The sequence below is a fragment of the Lepidochelys kempii genome, chromosome 14, assembly GCF_965140285.1.
Source record: "Lepidochelys kempii isolate rLepKem1 chromosome 14, rLepKem1.hap1, whole genome shotgun sequence".
Taxonomy (NCBI): Eukaryota; Metazoa; Chordata; order Testudines; family Cheloniidae; genus Lepidochelys; species Lepidochelys kempii.
In genome coordinates, this window is record NC_136393.1 from 29,728,122 (window position 1) to 29,744,227 (window position 16,106).

At 45.4% G+C, this 16,106-nt stretch overlaps 1 protein-coding gene across 1 annotated transcript; it reads left to right on the forward strand.

The window, feature by feature from the left end:
* The first annotated feature begins 1,179 nt into the window (after positions 1–1,179).
* LOC140898217 (uncharacterized) lies at positions 1,180–11,066 on the forward strand. The gene is made up of 4 exons (XM_073311739.2): positions 1,180–1,336; positions 2,965–3,136; positions 7,106–7,210; positions 7,501–11,066. Exons 2-4 carry the CDS (start codon positions 2,977–2,979, stop codon positions 8,856–8,858), a joined length of 1,623 nt encoding a protein of 540 aa, XP_073167840.1. The 5' UTR covers positions 1,180–1,336; positions 2,965–2,976; the 3' UTR covers positions 8,859–11,066.
* Positions 11,067–16,106: the final 5,040 nt, after the last annotated feature.

Genomic DNA, 16,106 nt, shown 5'->3' on the forward strand with positions numbered 1-16,106 from the left:
GGTGTCAGAATGCAGAGAATCCCCCGCTAGTATACCAAAAGCTGAGGACCACCTGGGGAAAGTCGGGAAACGGCCCCAGGGCCTGGGAAGGGAGCCGCCTAGGCCTGCAGGGTTTGGAGGCTCCCCTGCGAAGAACCATGCCACCCGAATCCCACCAGGATTGATAGGACCTCGAGCTGAGGTCACTGTAAAGGTTGAAGGGACAGAATGTAGAACAGTGCTTGACACGGGATCCCAAGTGACTATCATATTCCAGTCTTTCTACCAGCAGATGCTTATGCATCTGCCTATACAGCCCTTGACAGGGCTTGGCCTGTGTGGTCTCAGCATGGATGAATACCCTTATCAGGGGTATGTCATTGTACACCTGGAATTCCCAGAAGAGATCGCTGGGGTAAGACAGGAGGTGGACACTGCAGCTTTAATATGCCCTGACCCTAAAGGTGTCTCTGATGTGTCCGTGCTAATAGGGACCAACTCCAGCCTCTTTAAGGTACTTGCATATTACTGCAGACAGCGAGCAGGGGACCAATACCTGAATACCTTGGTGATAACTTATAAAAACAAATAATTAAAAACAGTGAAAAATCAGTTACTGTGGGAAAAGGGGTCCGTCCAGCTCAGGCAATAGCAAGAGCAGATAGGTCAAATTTGCGAAGGTTGCATGGATCTGAATCTTACCTCTATGTCAGCTGACAGAATTAATTTAAACATACACAGACACAAAACACAATTTGTGTGTGTGTGTAAAAAATATTGACTGAATCCTCAATACAGTCTCCTTTGGGCAGCTTAGTACATCATCTCAGACAGAGACTAGCTGCCTTATCTGGGCAGGGGGCTGCACTGCGCATCAAACCATATGGAGATACAGGGTGCTGCTGAGAGCGTGTCCCACTTCCTGAGCCCCAGCTCCAGCACCCTGCCTTTGGTTTTATATATCTGGCCCTCTCCTTCCTCTGCCCTCGCTACACAGTGGCCACATCCCACCCCTCCAATTTGCCCCTTTCTCCCACCTTTATGTCTGTTTTGCAGGAAGCAGAGTCTGCCGGTAGCAAAGGCAGAGTGAGGGGAGGGCAGCAGCTGCTACTGCTGCTCAGCAGATGAGGGTTGAACTTCCTGGGTCAGACGCTGCAGCTGCTGCAGCCTCCCTCACCTCCTCCATTGTGAGCCGGGGCGGAGCCGCTGCTGCCGCTGCCCAGCGGGGTGTGTGCGGGGAGAGCCCTTCCCCAGCGCCCCTCCGGGCCCAGCCGCGGGGACTTTCTGCGGGGGCTGGAACCAGTCCCTGGGCAGCCCCGGGCTCTGCCGATACCAGCCCCTGAGCCGGAGCCTGCAGGTGAGGGGAGAGACCCGGGGGAAGGGCCGGGGCCAGGCAGGAAAGTGACTCTGCACCAACGGCCCCCCCTCGCCCCAGCTCTGCTCCCGGGGGGGCGGGGGTCTGCGAGTCCCAGAGCTGCTGCCCTCCCTGACCCCCCCACCCCCCTCCCCGGCTCTGCCCCCCTGAGCGCCGGCAGAGCGACCGCGCAGGGCCAGGGACCGAGTCTCCCAGCCCGAGGGGAGGGGAGATGGGGCAGAGACTGGCAGGGGCAACGGGATTTTTTTCCTGGACAAGCTGAGGCGCAGGGAGAGGAAAAGCCAGTTCCTGCCTCTGCCTAGTCTCCGCGCTTCTGGGGGGATGCTCTGCCCTGGGGACAGTGTCAGGGGGAATCTTTCAAAGTGGATCCTTGAATCTGTACAGCTGGAGCACAGAGTGACACTGACAGTTACTGTTGGCTACACAATTTCAGACTCAAGGAGCCTCTTCAGTTGTTTATAACATCCTCACAGTTACTAGATGCATCTGGCCTCTCATGTAGTCTGGCAATTGCTATGTTTATCTTTACAGTTTCTGTCCTCTGTGAATTTATTTTGGAAAGTTTGATGAGAAGCCAATTAGCCTGTTAATGAAAAGGGAATGGGAACAAAAGCAAGTTACAATTTTACCATTACAAAAAGGATTGTTTCCTTTTAACCAGTTCTAGCGCTTTAAGAATTTCGACTAGACATTTTACATTGACAAAGAAGGAATTCCTATGTCAGACACAGTTCTCTCTCTAGTCTGGCAAAATCTCTTTTGCCAGAGACTTTTTAGAGAATGTAGGCAACAGCCACAAATGTGATTCATGGGAGGGAGAAAAATCCTTACATTGAGAAACATCAAGAGCTCAATATGTTTAGTTTATCATGAAAAATAAATATATTGGAAGACTGGGAGGTGACTTGATTACATTGTATGAGTACCTTCGGGGACAGAAAATAGTGGTAATAAAGGGCTAGCATAAGCTGGTATCTGGACGCTGAAGCCAGATAAATCCGATTAGAAATTAGGCATAAATTTTAATAGTGGAAGTGATTAATCTCTGGAACAAATTACCAAAGAAGTGGTAGATTCTCTGTTTCTTGATGTCTTCAAATCAACACTGGATAACTTTTAGAAAATATGTTTTGGCCAAACATAGGCCTTTGAGGAGATGCAGGGTTAGCTGGGTAACAGTTAATGGTCTCTGACATACAGAAAGTCAGACTAGATGATCCAGTGGTCCTATCAGGCCTTAAACTCTATAAATTTTAGGATCTCATTCCACAAACACTCACGTGTTTAATATCAAACTTCTGAGTGGTCTCCTGGATTTCACTTAATCTCTGTGACTGAGAGGATTTAAAAATATCTCTGTGGGTTTAGTTCTGGTAGGAGGAGATGGGTCTGTACTATAAATAAAGTGATGAAGGATGGGATCTTTAAATACAGGAGCACAATTTAGACACCTAAATCCAAATGTAGGCCGCTAATTTAGCATTCCCCTAGAATGGTAGAGAAAGTCTGGGGGAAATCAGGGTTTGAAATGGACTAAATCCCTTCTGAAACTTCCGAGTCACACTTCTTGCCCTGACAGGTTGCAGAATAACATCCACATTTCGCTCCAGGTCATCCAGTCCATGGAGAGACAGGGAAGGGAAATGGCTGCAGTGGAGCTGGTGACCTTCGAGGAGGTGGCTGTGTATTTCTCCAAGGAGGAATGGGCTCTGCTGGACCCAGGTCAGAGAGCCCTCTACAGGGATGTGATGCAGGAGAATTATGAGACTGTGACCTCACTAGGTAAGGATTCCTGTCCTCTCTGGTATTAGAAGCTGGGGGCGGGAGGGCTGAAAAATAGCTGCGTTGTCTTCTGTGCAGGGTTCTTCAATGATTTCCCCCCCCCCCGCCCCGCCCATGCTTCAAGGGGTCAGTCTATATACTCCCCAGCTCCTGTGTGTGAGAGACTGTCCCCTCCACATGCCCTCACACAGGACAGCAGAGTCAGGGATATAACAATGGTGCTACCCTTCCATAACCAAGGTTTTCAAGCGAGACAAACTCACTCTCTCTTCACCGTTTCTGGGGTTACTTCCGTCCTCTTGGGCCTCTGAGCACTTTGTGACCTCAGAGCTGGACAAGTGTCTCAGCTTTGCCTAAGTGGCCAGATTTTCAAATGAGCTTTATCTGCATCTTGCCTACGTTCTGCCTCAGCCAGTTGTTTTAGCAGGAGGTACCAAGGTGTTCTTCCCTCTTCTACTAGTCCGGAAGGGCATGTACCAGTGTTATGGGGCTGTGGCCAGTTTCTGCTAATGCTTCTTTCTTGTGCCAGTGTGCTGAATTCTTGCAAGGAGGCTGTTGTTCCTGGTGTCTGTCCCTCACTGGGGTTGATTTCTGTGAAATTATGATTTCTCTCAGTGAGAGTCATTGAGCTCTGCACTGAGTGAGGGCTTATGAAGTAATTTAAAATCTGGGAGTACTATTTGTGGAACATCACTAGAGTAGAAAAAAGTGAGGAGGGGTCTTGTGTTTCAGGCGCTGCACTTGGAATCAGAAGACCTAGGTTCAGTTTCATGCACTACTACACACTTGAAGCTCTTGTAAGTCTCTGAGGCTGTGACTTTCAAAGATACCCAAGGGAGTTAGACATCCAGCCCCTGCTAACTGGGTTGTCAGGCCACTTTGAAATTCAATTTTAACCTCTCTGGTCCCACAAGAATGAGCTGAGGTCTGGAAAATCTGCCTTTGAGTAAAAGCTTTGCTTCACTACCGTGCTAAATCAGCACCACTGCGATTGATGCTCTCCCATTGACATAATTACTTCTCGTCAATGAGAGGCGGAACTTATGTCAGCAGGAGAGCACAGACACTGCATTAGGTCGATTGTAAGTTACATTGCTCAGCGGGGGGGGTTCACACCCCTAAGCAATGTAATTTACATCAACTTAAGCCATCGTATAGACAAGACTTGAGAGACTTATGGAGCTCAGTCTATTAAGTTCATCCAGAAGAAGGTTGAGAGGTGTTTTGAAGACATAAGTGCCTACATGAAGAGAAAATTTCTGAGAAGGTTCCTTAATCTAGCAGCCAAAGTCAGAATGTGATTCAATGAGTAGAAGCTGAAGATGGGTGAATTCAGGCCAGTCATAGTCAATGGAGTACATTACCCAAGGGTGTGGTGGAGTCTTCATCATTTGGATGTCTCTTTCTAATAAATATAGTCTAACTCAACCACAAGATATGGGATTGATGGAGCAATCTTTGGGTGAGGTTCTCTGGCCTGTGTTTGATACAGGACGTCAGACTAGATGTTCATAATATTCCTGTCTAGCCTATACATCTAAAAACATATGTTTGCAGATTTGTACATTAGTTGGAAAGCCAGTCAGTCCTGTGGCTGGTCTCAAGGCCCAATTCAGCAAACCATCACTAGTCACAAAGCACCTACGCAGGTGCTTAATTTCATGAAAGTCAATGGAACTCAAGTGCTAAATTTAAGAGATTTGCTTGACTGGGCACCTGGGAGATTATGGGGATGCGGTAGTTGAATTTGTTGGGATGCATCTTGCATCTAGGGAAAATATGACTTGAGATCAGCAGAACAAGGACAATGGACTTCAAAAAGCAGACTTAGAGAATTAGTAGGTATGGTTCCATGGGAAGAAAATCTAAGCAAAAAAGGACTGAAAGAGAGCTGACACTTTCTCAAAGAGACAATATTCAAGGCACAGCAGCAAACTATCCTGATGTGAAGAAAGGTAGGAAAAATAGTCAAGAGGCCAATATGGCTGCATCAGGAGATTTTTCAATAACCTGAAAATTGAAAAGGAATCCCACCAAAGTGGGTACCTGGAGAGGTTGTGGAGGATGGAAATGAGAGGGTAGTAGGAGCATGTAGGGACACGACTGGAAAGGCTAGGGCACCAAATGTGTTGCACATAGCAAAGAATGTAAAAGGCAATAAGAGGTTCTTTAAATACATTAGGAACTAGAGAAAGATGAAGGAAAGTGTTCTCTACTTGGCAGGGAAGGAGAGCTAATAAAAGGCAACATATTTTGCTTTAGTCTTAACTAAAAAAGTTAATTGTGACCAAATGTTAACCACATCTACTATTAAGAAGGAAGGCACACAAGCCAGAATAGGAAAAGAACAGGTTAAAAAAATACTCTGTTAGATTTATTCAAGTTGTCAGGGCCCGACAAAATTCACCCCTGGTACTTAACCAACTAGATGAAGCAATCTTGAAAGCAGGATCAGTTTTCTTTCAGAACTTATTGAGGAGAGTGAGGTCCTAGAGGACTGGAGCAGGGCAAACTATCTTTAAAAGGGGAACAAAGAGGACCTTGGGAATTATAGATGAGTCAACCTAACTTTGATACCTGGAAAGATTCTGAACCAAATTATTAAACAGTCAATTTGTAAGCACCAAGAGGATAATGAGATAATAAATAATAGCCAACATGTATTTGTCAAGAAAAAAACATGTCAAACTAACCTAATGTCCTTCTTTGACAGGGTTACTGGCCAAGTGGCTTGGAGGAAGCACTAGACATGATTTATCTTAATTTTAGTAAAGCTTTTGAAATCGTTCTATATGACCTTTCTCATAAGCGAACTAGGGAACTGTGATACAGTACTACTGCTGAGAAGGAACTCTGAGTTATAGTGGATCACAAATTGAATATGAGTCAAAAATGTGATGTAGTTGTGAAAAAGGCTAATATGCTGAGGTGTATCAACAGGAGTGTCATATGTAAGACCCAGGAGGTAACTGTCCTGATCAACTCCGCACTGGGGAAGTCTCAGCCGGAGGACTGTTTCCAGTCCTGGGTGCCACATTTTAAGAAAGAAGTGGACAAATTAAAGGGAGTCCAGAGGAGAGCAACAAAAATGACAAAAGTTTCTGATTTTGTCATGGATATTTTTAGTAAAAGTTACAGGCAATAAAGAAGAATTCATGGAAACCGGAGACCTGTCCATGATTTTACTAAAAATATCCATGACAAAATGGGGAGGGAGAAGGCTCCAGCACCCATCGCTGCTGGGGCTCTGGAGTTCCCCACCGCCCATGGTGGTTGGGCAGCTCTGGGGGACCCACCATTCCTGACACTTGGAGCTCCAGGGTCCCCCCACCACTCATTGCTCAGAGCTGCGGGGGGCCCCCACTGCCCACGGTGGTCATGAACTGTGGGGTTCCCTCACCGCCCATGGCGGCTCGGATCTCCCCCCACCCTCAGTGGCCACCTGGATCTGAGCCACCAAGGGCAGTTGGGGGACTCCGCAGCTCCGAGCCACCGTGGGCTGAAGTCATGGAGGTCTCTGGAAGTCATAGATTCCGTGACTTCCACGACCTCCATGACAAAATCATAGCCTTAGACATAATGAGACATAATCCCCAGCCCAATAAGATCACAAGGTATCTTCCACGTCTGGCTTGTGTTAGGGAGTGACTTGTGTGTGTTGGAAGAGGGTGGTATATTTGGCAGTGATGGAGACTTGATTGTACCCCATATGTCTAGAGAGCAAAATGATTCTGCTCATCTCCCTAGAGAAATATGTTATGGCAATTCCCTAGGCAGAATGGATGAACCCTTGGTCTAGACCAGCGTGTCAAGGGATCTGACTGATTTATAGCTCAATTCTTGTAGTGTGGGGGTGGGGAGAGGAAGGACCCTTTCTGGGTTGCTTATTCAGCTCCTGGATCTGGAAGTAGTAACAGCACTCACTTAATGAACAAGATCAGCACTTATTTCCTTCCCCCACCGATGCAGGATTTCCAGTTTCCAAACCCAGTGTGACCTCCTGGCTGGAACGAGAGGAGAAACTGTGGGTCCCCAGTCTCCAGGAATGGGGGATTCTGAGAGATGCCTACACAGGTGAGGAATCAGAAACCAATTATTGAATCCTCATGGCAGATGTCACTTAGGCATTTTCATCAAGGCTGTCTGACCCTTCAGCCCCTGCCTTCATCTATATTTGAAGGATAGGTCCCCTCCTCTCTCTCTCCTCTGGGGCAGGTTTTGGAGGTGGGTAGGGTTCAGCTGCTGATATTTCAATCTCCTCAGCAGTTACTTTGGTTTGTTCTGCCCTTTGCTGTTCCTCTTTCTGAGGTTCCCTTTCCCCCTGGCACAGGGAATGACTTGTGTCTGGATTCTCTTTGTTTCAGCAGGTGATAGGATGGTGAATGAGAACAAGGAGGAGAATCAGGAACATCCTGAGCAATTGGAACCACACAGGACATCAGGAAGATCTGAAGGGGAGGCTTCCCAGATTCCTGAGCATGGAGATGCTGCCCCTCTGGCCTGCACTGACTTTTGCATGCAAGAAAACCAGCCGGGGCAGAGACAGTGTAAATCCTCTGACCAGAAAATATGGATCAAGAAAAACAAAGACACTGTTCAACAGAGAATCCCCATTGGTAAGACACCCTACACATGCGGTGACTGTAGGAAAAGTTTCCGGTGCAGATCACAACTTACTAGACACCAGAGAACCCATACAGGAGAGAGACCCTACACATGCCTGGACTGTGGGAAAAGATTCAAACAGAGCTCAGCCCTAATTACACATCGTACAGTCCACGAACGAAAGAAGACCTATAACTGCCCTGACTGTGGGAAAGGCTTCAGTCGGAGCTCAACCCTTATTCAGCATCAAAGAATCCACACAGGAGAGAAACCTTATGAATGCAGTGAGTGTGGGAAAAGCTTCCGTGTGAGCTCAAATCTTCTATCACATCAGAGAACCCACACAGGGGAGAAACCCTATGAATGCCCTACTTGCGGGAAAAGCTTCATTCAGAGCTCAAACCTTCTATCACATCAGAGAACCCATACAGGAGAGAGACCCTACCAATGCAATGAGTGTGGGAAAAGCTTCAGTCAAAGTTCATCCCTTATTAAGCATCAGAGAATTCACACAGGAGAGAAACCCTATAGCTGCCCTGACTGTGGGAAAAGCTTCAGTTACAGTGTAGAACTCAATGATCATCAGAGAACCCACACAGGGGAGAGACCCTATAAATGCAATGAGTGTGGGAAAACCTTTAGTTGCCTCTCACATCTTCGATCACATCATACAACCCACACAGGAGAGAAACCATATAACTGCCCTGAATGTGGGAAAAGCTTCACTCGCAGGTCAACCCTTACTACTCACCAGAGGATCCACACAGGGGAGAAACCCTTTAAGTGCTCCGAATGTGGGAAAAGCTTCCGTGCAAGCTCAGCCCTTTCTGAACATCAAAGAATCCACAGTGGAGAGAGACCCTACAAGTGTCTTCACTGTGGGAAAAGTTTCTATAACAACTCAGCCCTTTCTAATCACCAGAGATCCCACACAGGTGAGAGACCTTACACATGCAATGAGTGTGGGAAAAGCTTTAGAAGCAGCTCACACCTTCTGTCACATAAGAGACTCCACAGTGGTGAGAAACCCTATAAGTGCACTGACTGTGGGAAAGACTTCCGGCACAGCTCAAACCTCAGTACACATAAGAGAATCCACATAGGACACACACCCTAGAAATGTCCTGGCTAGGATTGGGCCAAGTGAAGGACCTTTTCTGATTCCCATGAATTTTAAAGAGTCAGGCCAGGCTGTAGTGGCTATGTAACTAGGACATGAAATGTTTATTAAAGCAGAAAATGAAATCATCTTCCTGGGACAGAGCCATGCAGAGCAAGAGGCTTAGATAAGATTTGCACATTGTAACTGCATTTGATTTATGACTTCTCAAGAAACTGTGAACATCCTCCTTCATCTCCCAGTTTTACTTTTGATGTTCTCACAGGGGTATCAATTATTTTTATCAAGGTCCAGATTTCTTGGTCAAAGTATAGTCAAGGTTCAGGCTTCAGAGCAAATAATAATAATAAAAAACAACAATAACAAAAAGATTTTTGGGGCCCATTCAAAAGTGTCTGGTGGCCTGGATTTGGCATATGGTTGACCTATTGACTCCCCCTGACCTAGAACCAGCTTCATTTTATAGAATGTGACTTCTAATTTATACTTGATAGTGTTTTAGACCTCGATGCTCCAAGGGACTGAGGTGCTGTGACACTTGAGGATTGCAATACCTAACTTTTAGGTACCTAGAAAATCACAGATACCACACTGGGATCCACAAAGCCTGAGTTAGCAGGCTAGGCTCCATAGAAAATGAATGGGGTGATATAGGCATTTTAGATTGTGATTCACAAAGGCCAGCAGGTGGGGAGCCACCAAAGCTAGCCAATGGGACATGCCAATGAAAGTGGTGTGGTCTAAGCCCCATCCCTCTCACAGAGATAGGCGCCTCCCTGGTCTTGCAATTCATGATGGGGCATGTTCTGAGGCCATGTAACTCAGCACAAAACAACGGGGGATTGAGGAGGAGAAAGACAACATTCTTTGTAACCTTTAGCACAGATGTGGAAGACCCTTAGTTCAAGTCCCCCCTCCACCTGATGAGGTAAAAGAATTTGAACATGGATCTGCCCACTCTCAGAGTAGTACCCTAGCCACAGAGCAAGTCTGGCTGTGGGACTCACTCGGTCTATCCCAGTAAAACAGTTCCACTGTATATAAATACTTAGTCATTGGGCCAGAGAAAGAAAGTGAGACTAACTCAATAGTCTTGTGGTGAGATCACCTACCTGTCAGGTGGTAACCTTGTCTCCAGATCCTTTGCTCTAATGACTCCTTACATTGACGTTATCCTAACTTCCACCATGAAGAAGACTGCACACTGAACAATGGAACGAAGGGTGAGAAATTCTACCTACTTAAAAGTGCAGAAAGATTTCAATTCTTATTGCTAAAATTCTATAGGGAATTTCTGTGCTTTAAAGGAAGTCAGAATTTGACCTTGGAGAGAATAATTATTGTTTTCCTAGAACACTGAACCCATTGGAGTTGAGTTCTTTTCCATTAAACCAGACTCTTGGGCTCTTAGGCGCTCTTAATTGGAAAATACCAAACTCATATAAACCTAACAACTTACTTCCAACTATAAAATATTTCCTAATTTCAAATGGTGCAAAAGAAAAAAGAATTTCACTAGCAATAGTGATTTAAAAAATCGAGCCTTAAAGCAGTTTAAGATTGGGGGAAATACTCTGAAGAGCATAACTGGGCTAATAGAATTTGAAAATGACAACATTGTAACTGAGGCTTTGTCTACACTAGCACTTTTGTCAGCAAAAATTGTGTGGCTCAGGGGTGTGGGAAAAAAACACACCCCTGACCAACATAAGTCTCACTGACAGAAGCACCAGTGTGGACAGCACTATGTCGGTGGAGACGGTCTCCCGCTGACGTAGCTACCGCCGCTCATTGGGGGTGATTTAATTATGCTGGTGGGAAAGCTCTCCCCCGCCGGCATTGACTGTCTATACAGGAGACATTGCAGCGGCGCAGCTGCTGTGGTACAGCTGTGCTGCTGTAAGGTCCATAGTGTAGGCATAGACTAAAACTGAGCTGGTGCTGATTAAACCGCATGCTTTCCACTGTAGCTGCCAGAGTTATTCTTCACACCTTGCGTCTGTAATGTTGATGTCACTTCACTTAGTTTACTGCTTAATAGAGCTACCCTTCAAATCTTTTTGGTTTGATGAGAACATAACTAAAGTTCAGCTGTTCTTATTGTGTTGTTATATTTTTATGACAGGTTTCAGAGTAACAGCCGTGTTAGTCTGTATTCGCAAAAAGAAAAGGAGTACTTGTGGCACCTTAGAGACTAACCAATTTATTTGAGCATAAGCTTTCGTGAGCTACAGCGCACTTCATTGGATGAAGTGAGCTGTAGCTCACGAAAGCTTATGCTCAAATAAAATTGGTTAGTCTTTAAGGTGCCACAAGTTCTCCTTTTCATATTTTTATGGAAATTCATTGTTTGATTACTTTTTGTTCTCTTTCAGCTCAGTTCCTAACTGTAACTGCTACTGAGAACTTGTAACTTTGTTGTTCACTGTTCTACTCTGTCCTGTATTTTACACTTAACCCCTGTGACTGTTCTGTTTTTTACAAGTGTGAGTGACAATTACTTGCAAGTCCTTTGATCTCTCACTCTTGTATCATTACTCTGTATGTGTGAGTGAGGAAAGCTGTCTTCTAACTTCAAAATCTCACTACGATCTTTATTTGTGTGTGTTCTATACTTCAGAATACTTTTATGCTAATTTCAGTTGTGCTGTGTATTTTTAACTACAGAATAATATAATGTGTTAATACCTCACACTACACAGTAGTCTCATTCCAATCTTGGTTTATGAATTTAACTAATTCCTATTTTCTTTGTCTACTTTAAATACCCAAAGCAGGGTACTTTATGATAGTTCTCTTTCTATATATGAATGTTAGTGTTTTTCTGTGGAATTATCTTGAACAATCTCTCTCTCCTCTACCTATTAACTCAAACACCAAAATCTCCCCCTGCAGTACACTATCTGCTTATCAACTTTCTAAGAACAGTCCCTAAACCTGCTTGATTAACTTTAATTTGAAAACTTTGGTTACTCAAATTGCTTTCTGATCTTTCATACTTATAAAATTGCCTACTAATTCCATAAAATCTGAGTTAATCCCCTCTGTTTTACACTGTTGCAAGGGACTGGACTAGATGACCTCTCGAGGTCCCTTCCAGTCCTGTGATTCTTGTACCCCCAGCTTTTGTATGTTTCATTGCAGCCATTTCTAGCTAGAAACGTATCTAAACAATGCTGAATTTTGAGCTATAATAATTATATACATTTGAATTTGCCTTCAGAATGATCCTTAGCTTCACAAAGTTACTTTCTTAATACAGAAGTAAAGAGTCATTGTTTTTCTAGCTTTTGTTAAATTTACACTATATTCAATTTGATGTCCTATCCAATTTATCTAGTTTTGTCCAAATATGTTTTTAATTAATTTAAAAGATTTAATATCAAATTAATTAGTTTTAATCTAGTTATGTCATTGAGTTAATATTCGGTTTTCTGATATTTCTGTCTACTTGTTGAATTCTGTTGTTAATGCTTAGCTACTAGTTCACTTTAATTAAGTGAATATCATTGAGTTAAATGCCCATAGATGTTTCAGTTTTATACTCAGTTTTGTAACACTAGTCCATCCTATATAGTTAACCGAATTTGTTTTAATTTCCTTTGTTTTAGAATTTCAAGTTTAGTTAAGAGGTTGTTTTAACAGTTACTACATTTTATCAGCCAATTTATTTACTTTTTTTTTAATCTGATGAATCTCATTCACATAATCTTTGTTCATTCAATTGCTTGTTGGTTCCTTCTCTTATTTTTGCTTACTTAAATAAGTGTTTCTTTATTTAAAGTCAATTTCAATTGTTTATTTTGGGACATCCCTTAGTGTATAGAAAAAAGAATCCTTGGTAAATATTTATGTGGTTACTTTCTGAGCACAGTCTGATTAATAATCATAATAAATAATTCCATTTTTTGGTCTGATTTTCCTGAACTCAACATATGAGAAGCAAGTAATTTATGATTACATTAATTTTCTCCCAATTATGAATTTTGATAATTATTTAGTAATTTTACTTTGAAAATTACCTGTCATCCAATATATTTAGCTTACCCTCTGCATCCCTGTTAATAAACCATTGTTCTGTATACTTGGACATGAGAAAGGTGCTATATAGCTATACCCTGAGTAGCTGCAGAAGTGTAGTGGAGTTGTAATTTGGAAGACTGAAGGGAAGGAGGAGAAACCTGCTGACAAAGCTAGAGACTGTTGAGCAATGCCTTTATCTTGTGATAAGTGCTTGGTGTGTTCCTCACAACATCTGTGAGAGCAGATGACTGGGAAGTAGAGGTGGAGGGACTTGTCTGGCTGTTCATAAGATCCAGAAATGGGCCTTTACAAGGTGACCCAAGTAGTAAGAGACACGGGGTCAGGGATATGTTGTGCTCCTACTTTGATGGCAGAGTGTAGTAGTAGAAAATGAATGTGCTTTAACTAAGGAAAAGAATTCAGTGACTCTGTGAAGATTTTATTAATTGATTTTATGAGGGGAGCTGTACCTCAGTGAAATTTTTCAGCTGAGTTGTACATGATTAAAAAAAAATATCCATTTAACACAACACAGGACAAATTTCAAACCTATGGACATGTGGCAGAACATACCCAAAGTGATGAGTGCACACATGGCTATGCTGGTGGGCTCACAAAAAGGTGTAGGTGGAAACTGTTCTTCTTGTCTAGGTGGAAGGAGTGGAATGGGCAGGGCCTGCCATCTGAGAGAGTGAAAGGGGGTCCCAGTATCCTGAATTCTTGTCCTTTGTGTTCTTGTAGCACTGGTGGAGACAGGCCCGCCGATGGGGGTGGAGCAAAGGACGCAAATGTCCAGGGGCCCAGGAGCCCCTTGCCACCGCCAGCAGCGCAGCAGGGCTAAGGCAGACTTCCTGCCCGCCCTCACTCCGCACTGCTCTAGGAAGCCGCTGGCACGTCGCTGTGGCCCCTGGGGAGGGGGTCTCTGCACGCTGCCCCGCCCCAAGCTCTGACTTCCCAGCTCTCATTGGCCGGGAATGGCAGCCAATGGGAGCTGCGGGGGCAATGCTTATGGGCAGCAGCGCACAGAGACCCCCAGGGCCCCGTGCCTAGGAGCTGATGCCAGAGGGGATGTGCTGGTTGCTTTCGGGAGCTGCCCAAGGTAAATGATGACCCCCTCCTGCACCCCAAACCCCTGCCCCCACCTAGAGCCCGCACCCACACCCCCTCCTGCACCCAAATTCCCTCCCAGAGCCTGCACCCCCCCACACACTCCAACCCCCTGCCCCTGGTGGGGGAGAGCGAGCGACGGAGAGGGGGGATGGAGTGAGTGGGAGCTGGGGCCTTGGAGAAGGGGCGGGGCAAGGGTCTTTGGGTTTGCGCAATTAGACAGTTGCCAATCCTACTGGGCGGGCATGTGGAAGCCCTGGCTGTGCTGGAAGAGCATGCCCAGCAGCACAGCCAGCAGCTTGCTGGGCACCAGCACCGCACAAATGTCAGACGGATCATGTCCATGCGGGCGCAGCTTGTGCGTGCGTGGGAGCCCATTGACTGTGCTGCCTTGGGGCCCAGAATTGCTGTCAGCGGGCTTGGCTGGAGATTTCTTTGGTGCAACATTGAGCCATGTCTTAGGAATGACCCTTCTCCTGCATGTGCTCTGCCAGGCGCGCACAGATCCTGGCATTCTGCTGACACGTATTCACATGGACAGGCTTTAAACTAGGTTAATTGGGGGAAGGAGACCAAAGCCCTGAGGTAAGTGGGCAGGTGGGATACTGGGAGGAAGCACAAGCAGGACAGCGCGAGAAGGGAGGGCTCCTGCCTCATACTGAGAAAGCGGGATGATCAGCGAGTTATCTCAAGTGCCTATACACAAATGCAAGAAGCCTGGGAAACAAGAAGGGAGAACTAGAAGTCCTGGCACAGTCAAGGAATTATGATGTGATTGGAATAACAGATACTTGGTGGGATAACTCACATGACTGGAGTAGTGTCATGGATGGATATAAACTGTTCAGGAAGGACAGGCAGGGCAGAAAAGGTGGGGGAGTTGCATTGTATGTAGGAGAGAGGTATGACTGCTCAGAGCTCCGGTATGAAACTGCAGAAAAGCCTGAGAGTCTCTGGATTAAGTTTAGAAGTATGAGCAACAAGGGTGATGTCATGGTGGGAGTTTGCTATAGACCACCAGACCAGGGGGATGAGGTGGATGAGCTTTCTTCTGGCAACTCACAGAAGTTACTAGATCGCAGGCCCTGGTTCTCATGGGAGACTTCAATCACCCTGATATCTACTGGGAGAGCAATACAGCAATGTACAGACAATCCAGGAAGTTTTTGGAAAGTGTAGGGGACAATTTCCTGGTGCAAGTGCTGGAGGAACCAACTGGGGGCAAAGCTCTTCTTGACCTGCTGCTCAAAAACCGGGAAGAATTAGTAGGGGAAGCTAAAGTGGATGGGAACCTGGGAGGCAGTGACCATGGGGGGGGGGGGAGGGATAGCTCAGTGGTTTGAGCATTGGCCTGCTAAACCCAGGGTTGTGAGTTCAATCCTTGAGGGGGCCATTTAGGGATCTGGGGCAAACACTGGGGACTGGTCCTGCTTTGAGCAGGGGGTTGGACTAGATGACCTCCTGAGGTCCCTTCCAACTCTGATATTCTATGATTCTATGAGATGGTCGAGTTCAGGATCCTGACACAGGGAAGAAAGGAGAGCAGCAGAATACGGACCCTGGACTTCAGAAAAGCAGACTTTGACAACCTCAGGGAACTGATGGGCAGGATCCCCTGGGAGAACAACAATAGGGGGAAAGGAGTCCAGGAGAGCTGGCTGTATTTTAAAGAATCTTTACTGAAGTGATGGGGACAAACCATCCAGATGTGTAGAAAGAATAGTAAATATGGCAGGCGACCAGCTTGGCTTAACAGTGAAATCTTTGCTGATCTTAAACACAAAAAAGAAGCTTACAAGAAGTTGAAGATTGGACAAATGACCAGGGAAGAGTATAAAGATATTGTTCGGGCATGCAGGAGTGAAATCAGGAAGGCCAAATCACACCTGGAGTTGCAGCTAGCAAGAGATGTTAAGAGTAACAAGAAGGATTTCTTCAGGTATGTTAGCAACAAGAAGAAAGTCAGAGAAAGTGTGGGCCCCTTACTGAATGGGGGAGGCAACCTGGTGACAGAGGATGTGGAAAAAGCTAATGTACTCAATGCTTTTTTGCCTCTGTCTTCACGAACAAGGTCAGCTCCCAGACTACTGCACTGGGCAGCACAGCACGGGGAGG

Coding starts and splice junctions, on each gene's coding strand:
- LOC140898217 (XM_073311739.2), top strand. CDS start 2,977: ATGGAGAGACAGGGAAGGGAAATGGCTGCAGTGGAGCTGGTGACCTTC. Junction 3,137..7,105: donor TGAGACTGTGACCTCACTAG/GTAAGGATTCCT, acceptor CCACCGATGCAG/GATTTCCAGTTTCCAAACCC. Junction 7,211..7,500: donor TCTGAGAGATGCCTACACAG/GTGAGGAATCAG, acceptor TCTTTGTTTCAG/CAGGTGATAGGATGGTGAAT.